The sequence below is a fragment of the Amblyomma maculatum genome, chromosome 11 (assembly GCF_055883805.1).
Source record: "Amblyomma maculatum isolate TAMU_Amacu chromosome 11, ASM5588380v1, whole genome shotgun sequence".
Lineage (NCBI taxonomy): Eukaryota > Metazoa > Arthropoda > Arachnida > Ixodida > Ixodidae > Amblyomma > Amblyomma maculatum.
Genome location: NC_139354.1, coordinates 100,578,373 through 100,605,696, shown reverse-complemented (window position 1 = coordinate 100,605,696; position 27,324 = coordinate 100,578,373). Strand labels below are relative to the sequence as shown.

The following is a 27,324-nucleotide window of genomic DNA, read 5'->3' as shown; positions in this document are numbered from 1 at the left end:
TCGGTTCAGCCTGTATCAATTAACCAGAAACTTGAAGAACTCGTCATTTCTGGAACTGATAGCGGGCAGAGTATTTCGGCTTCTAAACAGAAGTCGGGCCGATACATGGAGCGCGACCAGAATGACGCTGCCAGACACTCCAGCGCACTAAGTCAGCATGAAAACAAACCTATTAGACAGCTATTAGAAATGCTTATATCCAGTATAGAACAACTGGGCATTGTTTCTGGTGCTCCGATGAATCACTCCAGCAGTTCCGGCCTTTGGTTTGGCTCGTGGGGCTCAACACCGTCACTATATGCAGGAGTGGAATGGTAATGTGCGCCCCATAAACATCTAGGCGTTCAACTGCATTCATTTAAGGCAAGTGAAAATTACTGAAAAGAGAACGTTCCAGTCTTTCAGCGTTAGGCTGAAACGTTTGTGCCCTATCGACTTTCCATATTCGGTCGGGCTCAGGCCTGCAGCATGCTTTTGGCGACAAAACTTTATTATGTGCTTCATGTCCTCCACTGTGCTAGGCATTACATCCAGCGCTTTCACCGAACATTTGCGGCGTTTATTTGGTCATCCAATTGTGAACCGATTCGACGGGATAAAGTATTCCGACCTGTTTGTGCAGGGGGGGGGGGGGGGGCTCGGCTTAGTGCCTCTGTATGTAAGGCAGTTAGTTGCCCGTTTCTTCTTTTTTCGTGATTGTTAACATCCGAATATTAGAGAATTCCTACAAGGTAATTTCATGAATTTGCTTCCTGACTTAGTGTTTTCTTCAGCTTTTTATGACCGCCCAGAGTTACTAGGATTTACGCAGGAAGTTTATGTTTCGGTGAGGTTTTAGACAGCACGATTCTCGAAGGAGTACTTATATTCAGTTTCGCGCAAGACACTATACAATGAATTCATAACAATGCTTTTTCGGCCACCACTGTGTCGTTCTTTATACTTTGGTCCTAAGGGTCATGATGTATTAGAGAGGGTGCGAAAAATGCAGGTTTCTCCTTGCACGAGAACATTTTTGCTTTAATTTACACACCGAAGCTCTACCTGTCAACACATGGCTCTATAGAAAAAAATATATTGGTATTTTCTGTAAACTGCCGTCTGTGTGATGTGCCTGAAACAATTGAGCAGTGTTTCATTATTTGCAAAGACGCAATTATTTTTAGGGATGTGCTGCAAAGAACTCTAAAAATTTTAAAGGCCTTGTTCTAAACGCATACAGTTTGCTGTATCTTGCTGTTACACAATCTGATTACGAACCATATGACATGTTTTTCCTTATTGGACTTCATAGCTTGTGGAAGACACGCATTTTGGATCGCAACGCTGAACCTGTTGTACCACCTAGACTCCATTTTAGTAGAATGATGCTGCAACTGAAGGACATTTATGAGGAAAATGTCTTCCAACCTGATTGGTTTCCGCTGGTGACACGGTGCTTATCATTGCCTGCCTTTCAGTTGTGTTTTGTGTTGTGCATCTCAGCAACAGCTGAGTGCATTGTAAATAGTCTGTGTACATGACCATAGGTAATAAATACCATGTCAAAAAAACTATATCCCCGGGGAGTAGTGGTTAAAGCGTCCGTCTCAAGGGCGGGAAGACCGAACTTTAAATAAGGCTTGCAGGTGGGAGCTTTTATTTATTTATTTTCTAGTTTTTCAAGTTAATCGTGTTATTTTATATTCCATTCTTTTTAAAGCCAGGCTACGCGTTTTTTCCGGAAACAAGGGATATCAACCATATAGGACGTTCCTGTATCAGACCTCCGCGCGGCTTCACTCCGTCGTTTCCTGGACAGTAATGGAATTTTCTGAAATAACCCGCAATCCTGTATCCCAGATCCTGTACAATAAACTTATATACAATTTCTTGTGGGGATTTTAAACAGGATTTTTCAATAGGGAGGCAGGCAAGCCGTCGGGCATCCTGTGCATACGGCAGGCTGGCGGGGACGCCAAGGATGTCCTCGCCTGTGAAGTGCAGTAGTATTGCGTCGAAAGTTGCTGTAGGCTCCCTGCAATGGTGGAGGTGTTGCTCTTCGCTTTCGGGATTTCCCCTACAAGCCGAGACAACAACCGTGTACTCATAACTCACGGGCAACAGACCACAGGCCACCGGCCCATTCGGCGCCTCCAAGGGCTATCGCCTGAATACGGGTTAGTACCGGACAACGCTCTACCCCAGAAAGACGCCTCAAAACAGCAATTGCAGAGCCTTAATCATCTATTACTGATATCTTCCAGAATCTCCGACATCCGCCAAGTGTCAATGGTGAACAGGGATAGGATCCTGCGACTGGTGGACCAATTTGAATGGGTTGCTGCATTCAACAGATGGGGCGACGCCCAAACGGGAACATCGGACCAGACGGGAACGCCAGTAAGAGGTATGAAAACCGCAAGTCTTCTCTAACTACCTTAGATGAATTAAAGAAGAAACTATTGAAGATACTTGCAAGGTCGTGAATGTAGAGAGAGCTGAACTGCCACTTGAGTTTAAGATCCAGCTCCCTAATGAATCAGTCTCGCCAAGGCAGAAGCAATGGAGCGCATTTTTCATCGTGCAGTTTGGGACACGTCCGTAAAAATGAACGTTCCGTTTCTCATGCGAGGCGTCAGACAGTTTTTGCCGGCCTTGCAAGGAACAGCCTCCCTCTAAAAAAAATACCAGTGCCGAGTTCAAACAGAAGCGTACACTATGGGGAGGACTGTAGCCTCCCGAGCCTGGATGTCACGCGTAGGTTACAATGGCAAAGAGACTGGCGTTGAAGAGAATGAGCTGTTTGTTCGGCTTACTTGCTAACGCAAAAAAGAAAAAAAAAGCTAAAAATTTCAGTAGTGCGGTAACCACAAACATGCTTCTCTATAGTCCATCAGATGGTGCCTGTTTCATATTGCAGTGCTCAATTTACTGTCAGCGCAGAAACATGTAAATAAACGAGCCAAGGTATAGGGGGAAATTCCAATAAAATAAGAAAATAGTTTTTCTTGGCTACAAAGGTTCATACTTATCTCTGCGCATCTCGCGTTGTAAGTAAACTGAGAAAGGCGCTTTTCCCGCTACCTAGAGCACAAAATTGGACTGTGAAATGGAATTGGCCAGGCAGAATGCAAGCGGTGAAGAAAAACAAAATTTGAATGGTTAGTGGCAATAAATCTTGTTTGTATTATAAAGTTTAAACTTCCAAAAGCGCCTCTGCGCATGAGAGACGCCGTAGTGGTGGAGTGGGTGATATTGAAAACTTTGATGGCCTCACATTTTCGAGACATTCGTACCGTATTCGGACAGTTAGACTCAAATTTAGCAATGCTGACTAGCCTCATTTTTGGTGTTTTTCTCTTGTCTTGATATCTGCCTTTAGGTCGGTTCAAGGAGACCACCACCTTTATACCCCAGAATGTTAAGCATAAAACCCACCACCTATAACTATATTCTTTACAACGCGTTTCTCGAATGCGCGAAGAGGTTGGCTTGAAACGCACCACCGAAATACGACCAGCAATAATGTAAACGCGTCCGGGTTTCTGTTCCCCTTTTTGCAGGCATGTGCGTTCGAGAGAAGCACCTGAACCACACTTCAGCTCTGATGTGCGAAGCGTAATTTCGGAATGCCCGCTGCCCGCTGAAGATTATCCCCATTCGGCCAAACTAGATTCCAACGTGGGCAGTGTTGCAGGGATCATGCACGTCATAGCGCCACTGCAACTCCTCGGCGTTTGAGCAGGCAAGCCTTTACACACACCCGAGGAGAAGATAAGTATAGGTATATTGTGTAGTGTATGTCTTTACAGGCTTCTAGGAGCGCTACATCCATGAACGATCTGCGTGCACAATGTCTCGCAGACCAAGAGCATTAACCCGGCGCATATCACTCTGCAGGAATAACGTTTTTTCTATATGTTTCGAATCAATGGGGTCTCCTCTTTAAATTCAAAGCCGCTGAGCTCTGTTCGCGTAGTGTTTTTGTTTTTTTTTTGGCAGGATTGAATAACCTATTTGCTGAAATAAACAATACAAAAGAAAATCTACCGTCGCCTGTCCCTCTCTCTCACCTTATTTGATATATATATATATATATATATATATATATATATATATATATATATAGAGAGAGAGAGAGAGAGAGAGAGAGAGATAGAAAACTGAGATTATTGGATGTATTGTGTTGCTGAACGTTTTGACAGGAGCAAAAAACTCGAAGAGAACTTTGTTTTTGCTATTTAAGTAGCTTCTTCCAAACACACGCGTTTCAATGAAGCCAACAGAGTGGGAGGTTGCCCATGTTCATATTGTTACGACCGTGCATCCGCATTTGCGCGCTCTATTGTTCGCCTGTGGGCATGGATACGTGTTGTGGATATGTGGTGATGGTCCAATGGCTCTAAGTGAGCCTGTTTCCAGGAATCCTGTTTTGTAAGCCTGTTTTGCTTTGTGGAGGCCTGCAAATGCCAAATTGACCCTGTCAAGAGAACGTCTGGAAAAACACAAAGAAACGTCCCCCTGCGGGAAATGCAGGAAGTGCTTTCTTTCTTTTGTTCACCCTTCCAGTCGAGAAGCCCTATCGTCCAGTGAGGAATGTCTACTTTCCAAAGGAGACGACAGAGTGACATGTCCGCTGACGTGCAGGACAAGAAAGGAGCATGACGCATACAGCCATTAAGTGATTTCCCAGGAATGCAGGAAAGATTTGCAATTGTCGAAAACGGACAATGCTGGGAGCGTATGCGGCGCCCACGTGCACTTGGGTTTCTGAGAAGTAAACCCACTTGTCAGAACCAGCCTGTGGTTTCTTTGCTGAAGAATAGAAATGTACCTCCTCTCCTCGCCGTTCCCAAGCTTTTCCCGCCAACAAGTGATCACGCCCAACGAATTAATGCCGGACCAGTCAGTGCTTCAGACCATCAGTGCAGTGATGTGTTCGATTGGATGCCGATATCTGAGGGGCGTGCCCTGGATTTGGTTGGTCAGCATCTTCAGAGAGGGGCTGGACATAGGGGGTTTTAAGGACGCTGCAGAGCACGAAATGTCGCTCTGGGCCCTGGGTAAACGGCTCATCCAGTCGCTTCTCGCTATGAACTCTTAACGCTTGCCATTTTGCTGATGCACCCTTCTTTTCCATGTAAATATTGTAAATAAGTTTCTCAAAGTGCCATTAAACCTGCTTGTACATATTTCACCGACTTCGAAGATTCAATCCTTCATGAACCCGAGTCTCTGCACGCTACCAAGTGAAGGCCGGGTCGACTTAGCCCCAGCGTCACGACAACTGGTGACCAGCGTTGGGATCTGAATCTACACGCCACAACATCTGGTGATTGGAGGTGGATCTGGATCTACAAGCTACAACATCTGGTGATTCGAGGTGGGATCTGAAGCTACAAGCCACTACATCTGGTGATCGGAGGTGGCATCTCAAGCAACAAGCAGGCGCAACAATCGGCCAACAAGAGAGCAGCTCGGAACATCGATCGCATGTGTGGGTGAGTGCTTGGCTTTTCTTCTGATGTGGACCAGGTTCTAGAACAGGGTTAGATTTTAGAACTGGTAAAAAGTGTTGAAACGCCCTTAGGTTTGGTAGTTTGCACTGTTGTTTTGGAAGTAGCCGACACTCGGAGCGATCATGGACCTACAAAAGCTGCAGAAACCGGAACTGTTGCAATTGTGTGTGGAATTGGGAATTGATACACGTGGTTTGGCACGAAAACCCTTGATTATAAAAGCAATCACTGATTTGGGAACCGATGATGAAGAGCTCAGTGAAGCATGGAACCTCATCGGACAAAAAAAGGAGGAGCAGCTCAGACAGCAGAAAGAGCGGGAAAACGAGGAAAAGAGGCGTGAGCGTGAACTTGAGAGGGAAAAAGAGGAAAAGAAGCGTGAACTTGAGAGGGAAAAAGAGGAAAAGAAGCGTGAACTTGAGAGGGAAAAAGAGGAAAAGAAGCGTGAAATTAAAAGAGAAGCAAAAAGGCTGGAGCTAGAAATTGAGCTCCGGAAATTAGAACTAGAGTTGAGCAAGAGGTCGGGCAATTGTCCCCAGCTAGCGGTACCTCTTCTCAACAAGGAGGCATATTTCAAGATGTCAAAGTACATGCAGCCATATGTGATATCAGGGGATATCGGTCTGTATCTGGCTAACTTTGAGCGAACCTGCGAAAAACTGTCCTTCCAGCGAGGCACTTGGTCTCAGAGATTATTGACGGTTCTGCCCTGCGAGGCAGCGGAGGTTGTCGCGCGGCTAAGCAAGGAGGACGCGGACAACTACGAGAAGGTCAAAGCTTGCCTTCTGAGAAAGTATAGGCTTAGCGCCGAGGCGTTCAGACGACGTTTTCGGAACGCTACTAAGTCCAGGGACGAGAGTTACCCTGAATTCCTGTACAATTTAAGAGTTAATTTGGGCGAGTGGCTAAAGAGCACTGATTCCTACAGTGATAGGGACGCTGTAGTCGAGCGAATTCTTTTGGAGCAGTTTTATAGCTGCCTCCCAGAAAAAGAAAGAAATTGGTTACAGGACCGAGGCGACATTAAGTCGGCAACTGAAGCTGCCGAACTCATTGAGGAGTACGCTTCGCGCCGACAATTCAGCAACCCAGCAGTGGATAGGCTCCGCAATCCCAAGTTGAGTGTGAATAACCGTCAGAAAAGGCACTTTGCTAGATTTGCAAACGAAGAAAGGAAGGCTTCTTCAGGCAAACGCCCTAGAAAGGACGGCAGTGAGAAAAGTGGGGAAGTGACCAACGCGCAGAACACAAAGAATAAGCTTGAGGCTAGGAAGCCGCTCACATGCTTTAGGTGTAATGAGCAGGGTCACATTGCCGTCAACTGCCGGAAAGAAAAGATTGCTTTCTCGTACGTCAGTGACTGCGATGAAAATATGCAGCTTTTAGAACCCTACCTGCATGACCTAGTAGTCAACGGGAAGCCTTGCAAGGTACTGCGCGATTCGGCCGCAACGATGGATGTTGTCCATCCGGCGTATGTATCGCCTTCCGACTATACAGGACAGTGTGCATGGATCCGCCAGGTAGTGGAGGAACAGAGTGTGTGCTTGCCAATCGCGAACGTGGTCATCGAGGGCCCTTTCGGCGAGTTAACAACCGAGGCTGCTGTTTCAGGAAAGCTTCCTAAAAGCTATCCGTATTTGTTTTCCAACAAATCGGACATGCTACTGCGAAAGAGGGGCATCCTGTTCGGAGACAGAGTTGTGCAAGCCTTAACACGTTCAAAGGCGCGAGAACTAGCTACACTGCTCATACCAGAAAATTCCACAGTGGAGGAAACGGCAGTTAAAACAGTGGTCGATGTAGAAGATAGCGGGTCAGAAAACTTTGAGAGCGAGGCATCTCAGATAAGTCAACTAGAAAGTGAGCTTGATAAGACACGAAATGAGGACGTTCTAGAGAGTAACCTCTTGCCGCCGGTGTCTAGTAATCTCACGAGACTTCTAAGTGTAACCCGAGAGGACTTAGCTATGGAGCAAGCCAATGATCCCAAGAATAAGCTCGAAGTACAGTGGGAAGGACCTGCTAAAGTCGTTGCAGAGCTTTCTGACACTAACTACGCAGTGAAAATCCCCGATAGGCGTAAAGCAGTGCGCATTTATCATTGCAATCTTATGAAGCCTTATGTGCAGAGGGAAGCCGTGGTAAATCTAACGTTAAACCTTCCCGAGGAGATGGGGGACAACTTGATTTGCCTCAGCGGAAAAGGAAGCAACGCTCAGGAGCTTCTCAAAAAGACGGAGCAGAGAGGAGAACTAAAGAAATCCCAGCTGTCCGATCTGGGCGAGATAATAACAGAGTTTGAGGCCTGCTTCGTGGACAGGCCAGGCAGAACTGATTTGACTGAGCACGATATTGAGCTGACTTCAGACGTGCCAGTGCGATCAAGGTGCTACCGATTTTCTCCAAGGCAAAGAGAAATTCTGGATAGGGAAGTAACTCGCATGCTGAAATTGGGAGTAATAAAACCCTCGGAAAGCGATTATGCTTCGCCTATGATCTTAGTAGAAGCTCCAGGTAAAGACCCTAGGCCTGTGGTAGACTACCGAAAGCTAAATTCTCTCACCAGGGATCAAGTGTATCCTATTCCGAATATTGAGGAGAGAGTAGAACAGGTCAGTAGAGCGGCATATGTGACTACGCTGGACCTTACTCGAGGATACTGGCAAGTACCGCTCACTGAACGCGCCAGCAGATACGCGGCTTTTGTCACTCCGACGGGCAGCTACCAGCCAACAATGATGAGTTTCGGGCTCAAAAATGCTCCATTTTGTTTTTCCCGACTCATGGATAGGGTTTTAAAGGGGTGTGAAACATTCGCGGTGCCTTATTTGGACGACATTGCGGTTTTTTCCGACTCATGGGCGGACCATATGGTACATCTAAGAGCTGTACTGAGCCTTTTGCGTCAAGCTGGACTAACCGTAAAGGCCGAGAAATGTTGCCTGGCAAGGGCGACCGTGGACTACTTGGGTCACAATGTAGGTCAGGGTTTCAGGAAACCCAGCGAGATTAAGATTTCTGCGGTAGCAGACTATCCGCGGCCGAGCACGAAGACGGAAATTCGAGCATTCCTAGGTCTGACTGGGTACTACAATCACTACATCCCTAACTATTCAGCTTTGGCTAGCCCTCTGACCGACGCTCTCCGCAAGACAGAACCGACAAATGTAGTCTGGGACGAACAAAAGGAAGCCTCCTTCGTAAACCTGAAGGCTGTGCTGATTAGCCGTCCGGTATTGCGAGCTCCAGACTATGACCGAGAATTCACGGTCCAGTGTGATGCCAGTGATCGAGGGCTAGGTGCTGTTCTCTGCCAGAGAGATGACGACGGTAATGAGCACCCTGTGCTCTACCTGAGCAGAAAACTGAGTTCTAGAGAGAGGGCTTATTGCGCGTCAGAGAAAGAGTGCGCTTGCATTGTATGGGCCATTCAAAAATTGCAGTGCTATCTTGGAGGGGCCAAATTCACCGTAGAGACGGACCATTGTCCCCTGGCTTGGCTGCAAACTGCGACATCGAAGAACAGTCGCCTTCTTAGGTGGAGCTTGATTTTACAGCAGTACAATTTTGAAATAAGATACAAAAAAGGGAAGCTAAATGGGAATGCGGACGCGCTTAGCCGCTCTTTCTAAGCGGTCCGAGATGTTCCTCGCCATGTATCCAAATTGATAATCAGGTTCTTTATTTTTTCTTTTTTTTTTCGTGCGCTTGAATATATGTGACTATGTAAAGCATCACGTTTGGTTTTCGAGGCATACGTGGGTCCTGAACGTTTTGAGAGTGGGCTTTTCTCGAACAACAATGGCAGTTTTCTTTTAACCTGGTCTCTTCAGACGGGAGCCGAGTGCTTGTTTAGACATGTGGTTGAGTTTCAGACAGCTCGAGCAATTTGGCCTACAACAATCAAGACAACGCGACAAGCAACAGCGAGCTTCAAGCGTTCACGTGCAGGCCATTAAGTCGTCTCTTCATGCAGCAGCGGCGACTGCTGCCCTCCGTGACTCTTCTGGCGGGGGAGGAGGCTGTTACGACCGTGCATCCGCATTTGCGCGCTCTATTGCTCGCCTGTGGGCATGGATACGTGTTGTGGATATGTGGTGATGGTCCAATGGCTCTAAGTGAGCCTGTTTCCAGGAATCCTGTTTTGTAAGCCTGTTTTGCTTTGTGGAGGCCTGCAAATGCCAAATTGACCCTGTCAAGAGAACGTCTGGAAAAACACAAAGAAACGTCCCCCTGCGGGAAATGCAGGAAGTGCTTTCTTTCTTTTGTTCACCCTTCCAGTCGAGAAGCCCTATCGTCCAGTGAGGAATGTCTACTTTCCAAAGGAGACGACAGAGTGACATGTCCGCTGACGTGCAGGACAAGAAAGGAGCATGACGCATACAGCCATTAAGTGATTTCCCAGGAATGCAGGAAAGATTTGCAATTGTCGAAAACGGACAATGCTGGGAGCGTATGCGGCGCCCACGTGCACTTGGGTTTCTGAGAAGTAAACCCACTTGTCAGAACCAGCCTGTGGTTTCTTTGCTGAAGAATAGAAATGTACCTCCTCTCCTCGCCGTTCCCAAGCTTTTCCCGCCAACAAGTGATCACGCCCAACGAATTAATGCCGGACCAGTCAGTGCTTCAGACCATCAGTGCAGTGATGTGTTCGATTGGATGCCGATATCTGAGGGGCGTGCCCTGGATTTGGTTGGTCAGCATCTTCAGAGAGGGGCTGGACATAGGGGGTTTTAAGGACGCTGCAGAGCACGAAATGTCGCTCTGGGCCCTGGGTAAACGGCTCATCCAGTCGCTTCTCGCTATGAACTCTTAACGCTTGCCATTTTGCTGATGCACCCTTCTTTTCCATGTAAATATTGTAAATAAGTTTCTCAAAGTGCCATTAAACCTGCTTGTACATATTTCACCAACTTCGAAGATTCAATCCTTCATGAACCCGAGTCTCTGCACGCTACCAAGTGAAGGCCGGGTCGACTTAGCCCCAGCGTCACGACAATATACTACCGAGAACCAACGAATTCTACTTACGCTCGCCACTCATAATCTAACTGTGAGTACTTTTCTGATTTGAATATATATATATATATATATATATATATATATATATATATATATATATAAAGAGAGCGAGAGAGAGCCAAAGCACCGCAATCTGCATTTCCCGCTTTAGAATAGTGTAATAATTTAAATCCTAACATGACCTATAATGTTTTGTGTACTTACTAGTAATGGTGTTTTTGCAGTCAGCACGTGCTATAGAGCAGTGCGATGAGGGTTCCTGCCAGACAAAGTTATCTGTAGTGTCTTTCATTGTGGTTGTGAATATCAATTTAAGAGCACTGAGCGTTTTTATCACAGGGGGATCCAGCGGAGGTAGCATGAAATTGACGGCGCGCTTTCTATATACTTCGTAAGTCTCTATATATCATTAGCGACACGCTTTACGAAAAGTTTTAGTGAAAATTCCTGTAGATGTATTTTTAATTATCAAAACTATACAAAGCTTCATTTGTTTTTTTTTATTGATTACCTTTTTTTGAGCTGTACCGTTTAACCAAAAAAACAACATTGGAGCACTGCACTACCTGCATTGAAGTAGTGCGAAAGACGGACGCTGCTCTTCGTTGCTTCTACTTGCTTCATTCACTTCTTGTTTACTCATTTTAGTCTTTGGCACTTTCTAATTGCGCGCCAATCTTTTCCTATGCAATTTTGCGGCACTACTTTCGATTGCGTGATGTCTCATTATTGCCGTCACAATATTCCACTTCTTGTTTACCCAATTTAGTCTTCGGTACTTTCAAATTGCGCGCCAATCACTTCCTCTGCCCTCGTTCGGCTCTACTTCCAGTGGCGTGATGTCAGATGCTTGATGCCATCCTAATTGTGTGCCTTAAATAACTAATTTAGTGTTTGGTACTTTCAAATTGAGTGCCAATCTCTTGCTATGATCTTTTTCGGCTCTACTAACGGTTGCATGATGTCACATTCTTGGTGTGACATTAATTCACTTCTTGTATCCCCATTTTAGGTCTTCCGTACTACGAAATTGCGCGCCAATCTCTTCCTATGCCCTTTTTAGCACAGGTGGCACAGCTACAGAGCCAGTAGCAGGCCTGTAGATATTTCTTTTCTTCCTACATCCACAACAACATTGAATTTTGCACCCTCTGAGAACGCTTACTCCTTGCTGCTGTTTGGGTAGGTCTTTACGGCTCCTGGTATGAAACGCGAACTTTTGTGCGCTTGCCATCTTTTAAGTGCTGCAGTTCACAGCACTCCATGAGTGCTAGTCTTCCATATGACCAAGAAATGATGCCCAAGGTCGAGTATAACTACCAGGGGGCGTATCCAAAATGCAATATGGCAGCCGATTGGGAAATCCTGTGTCGTGTACAATTCAGCTTCACCTATAAATACAGCGGTGTGGGGGAGGGCATGAGAGTTCAGGATCTTGCTACAGAATAGATGTTAAGCTCTAACCGAGGATGGCGACATTACCCTAGAAGCAATGAACAATAATTTCAGAGATATCATTACTGAGTGCGCTGTAGAAGTAGGCTGCAGGATAGTTAGAGAGAATACCGGTAAGCTGTCTAAGGAGACGAAAGATTTGATTAACAAACGCCAGAGTATGAAAGTTTCCAATCCAACAGACCTGATAGAATTGGCCAAGATATCAAAGCTAATCAATAAGCGCAAGGTGGCTGATGTAAGGAAGTATAACATGGAGAAAATTGAGCATGCTGTAAAGAACGGGGGAAGCCTTAAAGTGGTAAAGAAGAATTTGGCCATACGCAAAAACCAGATGTATCGATAAGGGACAAGGCGGGCAACGTCATCGCGAATATGGACAAGATAGTCCAAGTAGCCGAGGAGTTCTATACAGATCTCTACAGTAGCCAAAGTAGTCAGGACCGTAATGAGATTGACGGTAGGGAAAAACAGTCAGACGGTCCACCAGTGACGAAAGACGAGGTCAAGAAAGAATTAGAAACTATGAAAAGGAGGAAATCAGCTGGAGAGGATCAGATAACTACAGATTTGTTAAAAGACAGGGGGGATATTGTGCTACAAAAACTGGCTACCCTGTATACGCAGTGCCTGGTGTCAATACCGGAACCATGGAAGAATGCAAACATTATCCTTATTCATAATAAAGGGTACTCTAAGGATCTTAAAAATTACAGACCAATCAGCTTACTGTCGGTTAAGTATAAGGTATTTACTAAGGTAATCGCAAAAAGAATAAGGACAACCTTATACTGCAATCAAGCAAAGGATCAAGCAGATTTTCGGAAACGGTACTCTACTATCGATCATATCCATACATTCAACCTGCAGATCGAAAAATGCTCGGAATACAACCAGCCCTTATACATAGCATTGATAGATTACGAAAAAGCATTTGACTCAGTTGAAACTTCGGCGGTGATAAAGGCACTGCGAAATCAGAGGTAGACGAGCCGTACGTGAGTGCTGGAAGATTTATATAGTGGCTGCACAGCAACTATAGTTCTGAATAAAGAAAGTAACAAAATTCCCATAAAGAAAGATGTTAGGCAAGGAGACACGATCTAAACAGGACTATTCACAGCTTGCTTAGAGGAAGTATTCAGAGACTTGGAATGGGAGCAGTTAGGGATAAGGGTAGATGGAGAATACCTCAGTAATCTGCGATTTGCTGATGACATTGCCTTGCTTAGTAACTCGGGGGATGAATTGCAAAATATGATTGATGACCTAGGCAGGAAAAGTAGAAATATAGGCTTAAAAATCAATATGCAGAATACTAGGGTAATGTTCAACAGCCTAGGGAAGGACCAGCAGTTTACGTTAGGTAGCGAAGCACTGGAAGTAGTAGGCGAATGTCTACTTAGGACAGGTAGTATCCGCAGATCCGGGCCATGAAAAGGTAATAACAGGAAGAATAAGATTGGAAAGAAGCGCATTTGACAAGCACTCGCAGATTATGACTAGCAGCTTACCGGTATCGCTCAAGAGGAAAGTAGACAACAGTTGCATCTTACCTGTACTCACCTATGGGGCTGAAACGTGGAGGCTAACCAAGAGGGTTCTACTAAGTTAAGGAGAACTCAGATGGCTATGTAACGGAAAATGGCAGAGGTAACATTGAGAGATAGGAAGCGTGCAGAGTGGGTCAGATAAAAAACTCTAGTTACCGACATTCTAGTGGAAATCAAGAAGAAATGGGCATGGGCAGGATATGTAGTGCGAAGAGAGGATAACCGATGGTCGCTTAGGGTAAAAAAATTGATTCTAAGGGAAGGAAATCGTAGCAGGGGGCGGCAGAAAGTTAGGTGGGCGGATTAGGTTAAGAAGCTCGCAGGGGTCAAGTGGATGCAGCTAGCACAGAACCGGGTTAAGTGGAGAAATATGGGAGAGGCCTTCGCTCTGAAGTGGGTATAGTCAGGCTGATGATGACGATAATTATAATGAAAAACCGAAGAGAGACACGCTCCTATGAGACCCTGCGGTCCCAACCAGATTGGGCAAGTCTACCGAGATACTTGCCGAGACCTTGTGCTAGTAAAAAACGCAGATAGACCAAATTGGATTAATACGGACCAACACCTGGGTAGCGATCACTATATCCTCGCCACCAGCCTGACTACCGGCAAACACAAAACGAAGATCGGAACTGCGCGAACTGCCGAACTACACGAACTGCGGAACTGCCGTGCCCAAGCTAGCATGTTTCGCTAGTTGATAAGCTTCCATAGGATTTAGCAACACGCTGCAGTGAGCGAAGTTCGACAACACCATCTTGGTGTATTTGGTTAAAGCCAGCGTGAAGAAAACTAATTACAGTTAGCCTTTAAATAAGCAACCGCTGATCTTGCGAATATGATCACGGTTATTTTGGGGGCGTCAGTTCTTTTGATAACCGTTGCACTGAGTGGGCTGGTGTAACTGGCAAGCTGAATGATGCAGGAGAGGTTATAAAAATCTAAAAAGTGTCTTCTTTTTACTTAGCTTTATAAAACGCTATTCTGCGTTTTTCTACAAGCATAAGGTTGACTGGATAGGTCGTAAACATTGTTGAAGGTCGTTTTCTGTTTTACAATTTGTACACAGAACAGAAGAATGTTTCGCCACGCGAGGCGTGCACTGCCGTAGACATTGAAAAATATATTTTCATTTCTGGCAAAACACTTGCTATAAGAGAGCAAAAGATATGAAAACGAAGAACCTTAAGATTAGAGAACTTTTTCCAATGGCCCTGCAGGCGAACTTTCTTTACCACGGCATGCATTAGGAAGCCTCTCCAGAAAGGCAGTGGGCCATACATGGAGGACAGTTGATGCTTATATCAATTACCTGCCTGTACAGGTACGTCTTGTCTTAGAGTGAATGCACGAGATGGCCAATCTTATAAGCGCATTGAGTCAGAATTGTCCGTTCGTCAAGGAAACATTGCGAAAGTACAAAGGAACCTTGAATAAAGTGCTGCACATGTCCCGTCACGTTTCCATGATGCGTATACGGGCCGGCCGCACTGAGGCTCTGAAAAGAGCAGCATTGTACTCACGAGCACACCAACAATAAACAATCGAAGACTGTAACGCCGCTTTCACACACGTCGCTCTCAAATAATCAATAATTGTAATTGGTATCCTTGGGCTGTCATCAAGACATGAGCTTTCAAATCCGAAGCCTGGTCTGTGGGTGTGTTAGTACTGGTAACGGATATGCAGAGAGGTCCTAAACCAGTGACCGAAATTCTCATCCGGACTTAAGGGTAAGCATCGATTCAACTTTCACTATCAAAGGTAACCTTAGATACAGGACGAGTGCGCCGTAGAATGTAATCTGTAATTAGGTTTGCGAGTTTATTTTACTGTAAAACGTTTCCATCTAGATATGCCTATAGTACCTTTGACGTAAACGCGCAATGCAAAGAGTTCTAGAGCGATATAGACTGAACTAGCCTTACCGTGTGCAAAAAATATTATAGTAACTAATGTGGAATCGTGAGGATAGATATTAAACCTGCTTCAGATGAAATAGATACCCTATGGCAAAAACCAGCGTTTTTCAGCGTCTTTCAGTGCGAACCAAGTACGATTTTCGCGCTAGTCTTACACTGGATATGCTGGGCATTCTGGAGGTCTGCAATATTCAATGAAGCAGTAACGGGAAGACACTGGTTGCACTGGTACGATGGGAGAAAAACGCTGGGAGTAGCTTTTTGACGCTCGCTGTCACTGGAATCCGCGATGCATTGGGAGAAGCGCTGGGGCCGCACTGGTCTCAGTACCCCAATTAGCCGGTGCGACCTCTGGCGTCGACCGGAGTAGCATCCCTCAGGGGCCACGTGGCAACAGCGTATTCGCAATCGACCATCGGGGCGCATGTGATAAATATCGTTCAAGCAAGCGCTTTTTGCCTCGAAGTCGTTGCGCACCTGTAAGAAAACAAATGCAGTATCTTTTTTCTAGAGTTTCCATGTTTCGTTAGGTTGTTTCGAGCGTTTCGAGAGAGACCCGACCGCCGCGCCTTTGATATCTCATGACACACTGACGATTAATGCACAACTAAAACTGGAATTGAATAATGTGGGCTGACATGCATAACAAACTTCACAGCTGATCTTAAGGGCACTGTAACACCACGGCCGCTCGATGGAAGCGCACTAGGCGCGGCCTGCTACGTAGCCCGAAACCGGCGGGAGGCGCCTACTTCCAGTCGCTACCGCCGCGGCGCCACCGTTCGGGGACAGCCGCGCGCGGAGAGCTGCGCCTGGCTTCGCTTTGAGGGAGGCGTAGGCGTGGTAGAAGCCTTTTATTTTAAGGATATAAGAGCTTCGCTTCACAAACTTTGGCAACAAGAATTAGTACATACTGCCATGTCTAGTGTGACCATGTCAGCACTTAGCGCTTGCTCGGCAAGGATGTATACTGAAGTGTACCCCGAAAAACTTATAGTGACGGTGGTTCAAGGCCACTCGATTGGAGAGGTCGCATTACTGTGATGTTGCATTCGGATCCAGTTGTTCGTCACATTAAAATGTGACCCGGCTGTGAACAAGCCGAAGCTGTTCAGCTGCCATGGTAGCCTAATGCATAACCACTTTATTAACTATGTCGCGAATTCCGTGTGTCATTTTCATACAATTTACTCATTTCTGCCTACAGCTTTTATACACAAATTGATGTCAACCTGTTCTAAGCTGCCAGCCCTATCCAATAAAAATGTCCTACTATGAGCAACATCTGTGAAAATGCGGCATGTAACCAACCTTTCTATCTCATTGTGACAAATTTTACGGTGGAAATATGAAGATGTTTATTAAGTTAAATCTAGATGATAACCTGGGATCTTCGACTCAGTTGGAGACCTTAAACTTTGTACGTCAGAACGCCAGAACGCTGTCCGTCATGGCTTTCCGCATTTTGCATGACCGAACAAAGTAAGCGCGCTTGATAGAGCCGGTCTGCCTCAAGGGGCTACGTATATGCGCCGAACGTTTTTATTACTATTTTTATTGGCTGCTCGCAAACCCATACATTTTTGCTGGTTCGTAATTTTCAATGGAAGAACGCGCATCGAGTGTTGCTGTTGTGAAACTCTTAGCTGTGATCACAAGCATGTTCACGCGGCTGAGCGCAACTGCAGCCGAGATTCAGCGAGCAGCCGAGTACGCTTATTTAATGGCTACACAAAAAAAGGAAGAAAATGACCAATCGCAGACGGAAAACCTTTTTTGGGAGAGGTTTATGCCATAGCCATAAACATTGCTCCACTGTTGAGTTGACATTTCCAGCCCAGCTCTCTACCGTTGGGGGCAGCAACTTAACGACATCTTGCATAGCGCCTTAGCATGGGCACGATCACTGTTTTTATAGATTAGCTGCAGGTACTGTGTACAGTGAGAAAACAATGATGAAACCAAAAGTTTACACAGCTTGCTATTTCACCGGACCTCTTCAGACTTCATCATCCTGTTAATGAAGGTGCTCGTAAACTGACAAAGCTTGATTAGTTCCTTTGCGGGGTGTTCAAGCCTCCATTGTCCTTGGTTTTCATTAACCTGTAACTTGTCCGGTTGACTCATATTTCCTGCAACGGGCTCTTGCTCGACTGACATGTCGCCTCAAAACCATTACTAAATATCGCATAAATTAAGCAACAACCTGGTAGTGATAAACAAAACTTGGGGTTCTTAAGTCTCCTTGAGGAGCCTTGTTAGAGTGCCCGCACTTTGCTACCTGCCTATTCACCGTATCCCGTAATTGCTGCCTCTGTCGAATATCATTAGAATGCAGCCTTAAGCCACCGCATTATATGAAATAACACCCTACACATAGCTATATAAAGCCCCTTTTTACCGAAGCCGTACGAACGTGCCCTATAGGAGTATAGTGTGCCTGACTTAGGATCTAAGGGTCCCGCTTTCAATAATTCCCATTTCACCCTTACATCTTATTGACTCTCTCTGGTTTGGCAGCTGCTGCCACATTGAACATGTCATGTGTTCTCATTGCGCCAAAGGTGTCTTGCCATATCACCAACTAAAGTGCCTCTTACAGAGAGGTTTTTTTCCCGACTTTCCACCGACAGAGCGAGCGCTGGATTTTCTGTGAAACATGGCTTTTCATTTTATCGCATCGGCTCAGACTCAACAGTATAAACAAATGTTGTATGCACAGGCTCCTTTACTTGCAAGGCCACTCAGACTAGCGCGTCAAAATTTCAAACAAACTGCATGCTTCAAACAAAAAACCCTTCGTAGCTTTTTCTGATATGTCCTCGCAACATGACCTGCGACCTCATCGTGTTCATCTGCTTCACAACATATCGTTAAAAATCCTAGTTCACTGGCCAGCTCCCTGGTAACTAAATAGGTTAAACAACATGACGGGAACACAGGAAAAGAGGACGACACAACTAGCGCGGATGTGCCGTCTTCTTCTCCTCTGTTCCCGTCACGCTGTTTGCACGGTTAACCTATAACTAACCACCAACAAGTCCAATCTGCTGTCCCTTGTAGCAAATTCAATGGCAGCTGATAGGGCATTATGCGTCAGCATCTGGACTTTTTAACCTCAGCGCTGCTTTCATTTCAGAGGAAGCGAGTGCATTTGCACTCCTCGCTGCTGTCTTTGCCTGAAGCGAGCTCAGCAGATAAAATTAGAAGGTCTCTTAGATGTCTCTTAAGCGGAGGACGGCGAACGCCTACCCTTCTCCTATCATTTGCCTCTCATTGTTTGCCACAGTTTGTCATTTCAAGTCGTCGTTTGATATGTTGGTCTTTTCTCAGTCATGATGAGTCTGCCTGCGTAGTCACTGTAGCTCTTATCACTCATAACTAAGCAGGTTACTCATTTAGAATCAGCAGTGGTCCTTACATGTCGTCGTTTCACATATTGGTCATTTCGTAGTCATTAACAGTAATGATGAGTCATGCCTAGCTATTATAGTCATTACCACACATCGCTAAGCACGTTTACTCATTTCTAATCAATTGCGGTCATTACATGTCGTAGTTTGATATACTGGTCATTACAAATTCTTTTAGTCCTTAGTAACCATTATTAGTCATTAGCATTACATTACCTCTATCAATGTTTATTTATAATTTATTGATTACCTATCACCATCAATCAGTTTCATTCTTAATCTCCCTGGCACGTCCGCTTTTGCGACTGGCACACCGGTGCACAGATGCGACGCACACATAACAGGCACAGCTTCTGCGCATAGATTTTCGCTCCGTGAGCCTAGAACGGCTTTCGCCTTAAAAACCAAACGCAGCCAGTTTCAAAGTTAACGTGCTTGCACACGCGCACACAAAAAAGTTTGCGTGTGCCAGGCAGACGCGAGGTGAACGCGCCCAGAAAGGAAGCAAACTGCGCGCTCAGAGCCGGCGACCCCGGCGGCGACGTGTCCCCGAACAGTGGTGCCCTCAGCAGAAATAGCGGGCGCAAGGACTCCCCAAGGACGCGCTTCCCCATTGACGGCGGCGCGACGCAGCAGGCCGCACCCAGTGCGCTTCCATCGAGCGGCCGTGGTAACACAATGATCACTGCCAAAATATTGAATGCTGGCTCAGTCGCAGGCGAGCGTAGCCTGCACCATTGCCCAGTATAAACAGCAGAAAGAAAAAAAAATAAAACGAGGAAGAGAGTAGTTTACTGAGCGATGGGCCCATGAGAAAAAAAAACAACATACAGCGCTTGTAATGCATAATATTTGGCCTGTTTCTCAAGCTTTTGCGCTGCTTCTTACTCTGCGTATAAAGCAGCCGAGCCCTCTGTCATCGCAACGCTTCCCGAAATGTTTACATACAAATAGGCTTAGTTACACGCAAAATAGCGTCGTCGCCGCTGCGCTTGCCGGTATTGAAGCTTGGTCGCACATTTTTCCTTCAAGGTTTGTACTAAAGCTCCGTGTTCAGCGAAACTTACGCCCATGGTAGCAGAGCACCACCGAAGAGCCGGCGTTGGTAAATTGGCCAGCGTTGTCAAACTCCACGTGTTAAAAGGATTCCAGTGCACAAAATAGCGCGCATAGGCATCCAGAACATTAGCTGCAAGTCGTGAGAGCATGTACAAAGCTCCAATGATCAAGAAGTTGTAGTTGTGAGAGCGGCAGCAATTGCATGTAGACTGCGAAAGCTGAAGTCCCAATCTTATAAATGCGGTCATGATATAAAATTCAGAAATATTTCGAAAGGCACCAGTTGTCGGCGTGGCCGAGGAACAGAAATCTACTGAAAATCTGCCGCAAAAAAAAAGATGCCCTAAGCCCACGCCGCCAACCTTGACACTTCTGAATAAATTGGTGCGGCTACATCTTTCCCATTTTGAAGCCCACACAAAAACCGCGAATACCCTATGCAGCTTCTGCACACTCTATCTTGCACAGTGTAAAACTTGCATCACATACCACAGCCTAAAAATGAAGAAGAGGTTGCACACTGTGGCTCTTGCAAAAATTGTTAGACCAGTTCCTTTCCACTTATTTGCACTTTTCCGCATGTCATCTGTGCATGCTCTATAATATGTTTCGCTATCACGTTGTCTTGCAAACGTCAGGCAATAAATAAAACAAAAAGTCGGCGTGGCCGAGTGGTTAATGTGGCGAGCTAGTTATTAAGTATAGGTGACCAGGTAACCAAATTCGGAGCGCGCTAGGTGCCACTCTTTTTTTGTTTTTTAGTTTACTTTTTAGGGTTTTTTTTATGTCCTTAACTTGCTTTGTCACTTTCTACTTTTTAATTCTTATCCCGGGCCTTTTTTTCTGCGGACGAACAGTGCCGCCAGTGCGGAGCGTGCCGTATGCCGCGACCCAGTGCGCCCAGTTTCCAGTATCATGAGACCATAATCAGGTATGGCGCGGGGGCGCTGGGAACCAGTGGCACTGGGGTTTGCAATAGGGTAGAGGCAGTCATCTTAATCGTAGCTTACATTTTCAATGCTGCCTACGAACTCAGGGAAGAATTCAGTTCATAGTGATGATGGAATAATGCACAAATGTGAAGTAATTTTCTCGCCAAATGAAGCACAAGAATCACACGAGTAACTTGTTTATTGCATATTCAGGCACAAGACATGGGATCAGCCACTTTCTCAATTCGGATGTAAACCAATAGACTTCGGTCTTTGTTCCATTCACGGCTTTCTTTAGAATTCTGACATCTCTCAGATGCAAAAATGCATAACCTTAAGCCGCTTTCGCATTGGTAGCACCGTAATCTATTCTCGACTACCGATCATGACTACAAAAAAGTAACATGAGGTAGCTCTGATAGATAGATTTCACATCAGAGCGTACACCGAATATTTCACAGAATATTTAGAAGCCTTTTTTTAGCAAAGACATATTTATTTGTGGCATTTAACTTTCAAAAGCAACTTAGGCTATGTGAGACGCCATAGTGTAAGGCTCTGGAAATTTGGACGACCAGCGGTTTCTCACGGCAGCTGATACTGTCCAAGTAAATGATCGCCTTGCTTTTCACCTCCATCGAAAATCGCCTGCCGTGGCCGAGATTCTACGCCGCATTCTTGGGCACAGTAGTAGAGCGCCGTAACCACTGCAATACAGAAACGCAAAGATATCTATTCACCTTTTTACTTGAATAAATCGATTGCAGTCAATAATGTATTCTTTTTTCGAAACCGCACGAAGCAATCAGAAGGAATTTACAGGCGCGTCAAGTGACACATGTGTATAAATGTTTTAATGAAAGGAGCCACGATTTAGCTGGTTATTTAACCATAGCATAAGAGTCTGCGTTTTGCGTTCTAAAACATGCTGCTAGGAACAAAACTTGACCAATATTTTCATTCCGAACGCTCACGTCGGAGTCCTGTTGAGGCAATTATTCTTTAATAATCATTTCAGAGTCTTACGCCCCTTCGAAAAGTGCTTCAATGAACGAATACAAATATTTTTAAACTTGTCATCTTCAATTTTTGTATATCGCCTCAGACATCGTCTCTTCTCACTTTCCTATGCCACGACAGTCAGTGTTTGAGAGTAGGCGGAACATCGTTTCTAGTCTCTGCATGAAGTTATAACAGTGAACTTTTACTGGCGCCGCCGGTAACGAGCATTGTATTGCGAATTCGAAATGGGTAAACTGGTAGTATTATCGTTGAAAAGGGTTTTATTGGATTGTCTGGAGGACGATACACGACCAGTAACGCAGGGCGATCGTGTAGCAAAGAACGATATCTGGTCCGATCAAGGGAGCCAGAGGCTTAAGTGCGCGCCCCATCAGATGGCGAACTAAGAAGCCTTCCTCTTTTTTTTCTGTGCAGCGAGGTCATTTTCTTCAGATCTTGGCTTTCAGCGGGCGATTAGGCCACTCGTTTTAAATTACATAAAAGGAACACAATGAAATCTTTTGCGCGAAATATTTATATCGTAATTATCTCCCATTTCATAGATACGAAATTTTAATTTTTTGTTGGTCTCGAACCTGATGTAGCGTGCCTTACAGGTGTGCTGATGTGTGTATCGCCATAGCCAACGCTGTTGTGATGCTTTGTGTAAAGGAGTTCATGTTCCGCCGTGCTGTTTTACGCCCTAAGAACAGCGTTTTGTTGAAGAATAAATTTCAATTCGAATGAGAGCGTTGTCGTACGGTTCTTTGTTGTCATTTCAGCACGAATACTACAGTGGCTACAGCAAAGTTAACAATGCAGAATAACCTGTTGTACCCTCTTGGATTGCTGCTCTGTTTCCAAAGCATAATCCTAAGGTATGTGTTTATTTTTGAGACTCCAAAAAAGATTAACTATTCCTGAATTTAGAGACAACCGAACGCTGTTGTAATTTACTTCAGGACTGCTACCGTGGGGTACAACTTCCTGAAGAGCTCTCTGCACTGAGAACCCAACACGTGGTAGTAAGGGTGATTGTTTAGTCGATCCTATCTGAGTGCCTGTGAAGGTTGCAGAATATTGAGGCAGATTTGACTTCAAGAACGGTATCATGTATGTAATAGCTTTTGCGAAAAATCCCAGTATGGCATCAAAACGGTTTTTACTGGTGCTTTATTATACGGAATAAACATCGTACTTGTGTGATCAGTCCTGTACGCAGCATAAACAGGCTAATCATCATCATCAGCAGCCTTACTATACCAACTGCAGGGCGAAGGCCTCTCCCATATTTCTCCAAACAACCCAGTTCTGTGCTAGCTGCATCCACTTGATCCTTGCGAACTTCCTAACCTCATCCGCCCACCTAACTTTCTGCCGCCCCCTGCTACGCTTTCCTTCCCTTGGAATCCAGTTTGTTACCCTAAGCGACCATCGGTTATCCTCTCTTCGCACTACATGTTCTGCCCATGCCCATTTCTTCTTGATTTCCACTAGAATGTCAGTAACTTGAGTTATTTATCTGACCCACTCTGGACGTTTCCTATCTCTTAATGTTACCCCTACCATTTTTCGTTCCATAGCCCTCTGCGTCGTCCAGTTACTGGTTGAGTTTGCAGATTGTAATACGTTAAGAATCATGAGTACTTTCTTCAGCAAATGGAAGAACCGGGAATGGACATGGAAAAGTCCAAACGGGGAGACTAAATTAAAATTGCTTTCATACTTGTTCAACCCCCGCCATTATGCAAGATGTAGAGGTAATCGGGAAAGTGCGATGCAGTGACCAACGGATGGTGAGGTCCAAAATTAGCCTAAATCTGAAGAAAGAATGCAACAGATTAGTATGAAAGAGACCCATCAACGAATTGAATTAGAGGTGAGGGGGGGGGGGGGGGGGCAGGAGAGTTCAGGATCTCGCAACAGAATAGATATTCAGCTCTAGCCGAGGGTGGCGACATTACCCTAGAAGCAATGAAAAGTAATTTCAGAGATATCATTGCTGAGTGCGCTGTAGAAGTAGCCGGTAGAATAGTTAGAGAGGATACCGGTAAGCTGCATAACAAGACGAAAGATTTGATTAAAAAACGCCAGAGTATGAAAACTTCCAATCCAACAGACCAGATAGAATTGCCCAGATATCAATGCTAGTCAGTAAGCGCGAGGCGGCCGATAAAGAAAGTATAACATGGAGAAAATTGAGCATGCTGTAAAGAGTGGGGGAAGCCTTAAAGCGGTAAAGAAGAAATTGGGCATAGGCATAAACCAGATATATGCGCTAAGGGACAAATCGGGCAACTTCATCGCGAATATGGACAAGAGAGTCAAAGTAGCCGAGGAGTTATATACAGATCTCTACAGTAGCCAAAGTAGTCAGGACCGTAATGAAATTGGCGGTAGGGAAAAACAGTCAGACGTTCCATCAGTGACGAAGGACGAGGTCAAGAAAGCATTAGAAACTATAAAAAGGGGGAAATCAGCTGGAGAGGATCAGATAACTACAGATTTGTTGAAGGACGGGGGGGATATCGTGCTTGAAAAACTGGCCACCATGTATACATAGTGTCTGGTGTCATCGACGGTACCGGAACCATGGAAGAATGCTACCAATATCCTCAATCATAGGAAAAGAGACGCTAAGGATCTAAAGAAAACAGACCAATGAGCTTACTGTCTTTTATGTATAAGGTATTTACTAAGGTAATCACTAATAGAATGAGGACAGTCTTAGACTGCAATCAAGCAAAGGATCAAGTAGGTTTTTCGGAAGCGGTACTCTACTATCGATCATATCCACACTATCAATCAGGTGATAGAAAAGTGCTCGGAAATAACCAGCCCTTATACATAGCATTCATTGATTACGAAAAAGCATTTGACTCAGTAGAAACCTTTTTTTGCGAAATAAGAGGGTAGACGAGCCATACGTGAAAGTGCTGAAGGTATTTATAGTGGTTGCACAGCAACCATAGTTCTGTATAAAGAAAGTGACAAAATTCCCATAAAGAAAGGTGTTAGGCAAGGAGTCACGATCTCCCCAGTACTATTCATAGTTTGCTTAGAGGAAGTATTCAGAGACTTGGAATGGGAGCAGTTAGAAAAAAGCGTAGATGTAGAATACCTCAGTAATCTACGATTGGCGGATGACATTGTCTTGCTAAGTAACTTGGGGGATGAACTGCAAATAATGATTGATGACTTTGACAAAAAAAGTAGAAAGGTAGGCTTGCAAATCAATACGCAGAAGACTAAGATAATGTTCAACAGCCTCAGGAAGGAACAGCAGTTTACGTTAGGTAGGGAAGCACTGGAAGCTGTAGGCGAATATGTCTACTTAGAACAGGTAGTAAGCGCAGATTCGGACTATGAAAAGGAAATAACAAGAAGAATAAGATTGGGATGGAGCGCATTTGGCAAGCACTCGCAGATTATGACTAGCAGCTTACCGGCATCGTTTAAGAGGAAAGTACACAACAGTTGCATCTTACCTGTACTCACCTATGGGGCTGAAACCGGTTTATACCGAGCTGGTAATCGTTTGAACAGGACAGACCTGTACGGTATATTTATTTTTATCTTATTTATTTATAGATACTGCGATCTGGTACAAATGGAGTTTATACCGGACTGGCGACATCCGATTTTAAGGTCGACCTAAACATAACACGTTAGGTTTGATTCTCAACCCAGACGGACCGGTTCGGTATGAAGCTAATACCGAACAATTTCCGTTATGCATATCAAACCTGGATCCCTCTTCGGTATGCATCTGAAACCTTCGGGACCGTTCCGGTGTGGAGCTCATATATCGAATAAACCATGTCAGGTTGGAATCAAACCAGACTTACCCATCATTATTGGAACTAATACTGAATACAGCATTTCTTTTTGTCATCACAAACTGGACTGATAGTGCAGTTCAACAAGAATGAATATGCCGTAGCATGCCAAAACTTAAAATAAGCATGGAACAATACTAATATAGGATAAAACTTTTCCGTATATGCGGAACAAGCATTATTTCACAAATACCTTGGAGATTTGTAGCCCTCGTAGTGTGTGCCATCAAGTACATGTGCGCATCGCATTCCTTTTGCACCTGGAGCAGCCGCTCCAGCTCGTATCTTCTTACAGTGTATCTTATATACGCGACTAAGAACCTTCAATGCAAAATTGAAAGAACGTAGCGTTTCATAAGCGATGACAAAAATATGCTCGTGCATAAATGAAACACATCGCCGACAATCGAAATATGCCGAGCTATCGCCATATCGGCTGACGCTTCCTCGGGTGTCCAGATATACAAACGCTTAGTCGGAAGTGTTTCATAGACATCGCTGCTCAGCGCGTAGCATGTGAAGCTAACTCATGCAATGTGACAAGGGTTATTGAGTCGGATATCTCTTTATGTAGGAAAAATAAATGTATTCTAAGATTATATAAAAATGCTTGTAATTTGTAAATAATGATATTCTCACATTTGCCTCCGGGAAAGAGATGTATTATAAAGATGTAGAGTGTTGGTGTCCCCTCAGGATAGCCAGGAAAATTAATCAGCGTATTTCAAGCAGTAGGTGAAATATGGCTATATATTTCACACTCGAGCAAAAACATACAATGACCGAAAGTCAAAGTTCTGTACATACAAAGGATTATAACCACGTATCCAAATGGCGTCTCAACAATTTAGGGCCATTGTGTGTGACATTTTCTGTTGTAAATGTTGTGTCGAATACAGGCAACAAGGAAAAAAGTGGTGAACCTTAGCTGTCAAAACATGGCTTCATGCCAAAGGGACCCTTGTGCCATGGTCAGTAGACTGTCGACTGCATCAGTAGTCAGACACTAAAAATCATTGCTTTGTGTGTTACCGTGATGCAGTGTTTTTTGGGGGACATTTTTCAACGGATTCTCAAAAATGACATTGATATTGTTACGTGGTTGCGTGCAAACGATGAAACACGGCGACACAACATGAACAGAACAACTTGCTGACATGACGATGAAATATGCTTTAATGGCCAGCGGGCCTAGCGCGAGCACTCCGCCCCGCGCCACTGCCCGCTTTGTCATCTTCGTAGCATTACCCGGGGCCACCGAGCGATCGTCCCGATCGATTGCTAGAAATCCATTGCATGAAGTGACCATGAGCACAGACACAGGATTAGGACATGAAACGCTGAAGACCCCAATTAATGCAAAGATGGGATGAATGCTTGCCCCGGAGCATCAAGTCCAATCGTCACCGTTTGCCGAAGGCCAAGGCTCATGGACACGCCGAACGGCTTGGGCAGGGGTGCTGTCTTTGCTCTAGTGGTCGTGAGGTCGCTTCGTCGTGGGGTCGGTTGGGTCGGCTTTGGGCTCTTCCTGGTCGTCGTGTGTTGTGGTCAGGGCTGGGGACGGGGCTGGGGAGAGCGGCTGGTCGTGTCTGAACAAAAAGGGCTGAGGCAAAGCTGGGC

The 27,324-nt window shown here is 45.1% G+C and overlaps 1 protein-coding gene and 1 long non-coding RNA gene across 6 annotated transcripts in view; both read left to right on the top strand.

The window, feature by feature from the left end:
• The window catches only part of LOC146174501 (uncharacterized), a 151,120-nt gene extending 147,208 nt beyond the window's left edge, over positions 1–3,912 (top strand). For 2 of the 3 annotated variants that reach the window (XM_084583576.1, XM_084583575.1), the window contains 3 exons: positions 1,892–2,159; positions 2,247–2,389; positions 3,546–3,912. In XM_084583576.1, coding sequence (XP_084439702.1) covers positions 2,023–2,159; positions 2,247–2,389; positions 3,546–3,604 — 339 coding nt within the window. In that variant the 5' untranslated portion in view covers positions 1,892–2,022 and the 3' untranslated portion in view covers positions 3,605–3,912. Of the gene's footprint in view, positions 1–1,891; positions 2,160–2,246; positions 2,390–3,070; positions 3,142–3,545 lie in introns of those variants that run through there. The other variant, XM_084583577.1, reaches the window with a different exon arrangement.
• A 6,596-nt stretch (positions 3,913–10,508) lies between these two features.
• The window catches only part of LOC146174498 (uncharacterized), a 52,297-nt gene continuing 35,481 nt past the window's right edge, over positions 10,509–27,324 (top strand). Inside the window, exons 1-3 of one of the 3 annotated variants that reach the window (XR_014701824.1) lie at positions 10,509–10,557; positions 20,789–20,862; positions 22,648–22,743. This is a non-coding gene — a long non-coding RNA (uncharacterized LOC146174498). Of the gene's footprint in view, positions 10,558–14,783; positions 14,862–20,788; positions 20,863–22,647; positions 22,744–27,324 lie in introns of those variants that run through there. The other 2 variants (XR_014701825.1, XR_014701826.1) reach the window with 2 other exon arrangements.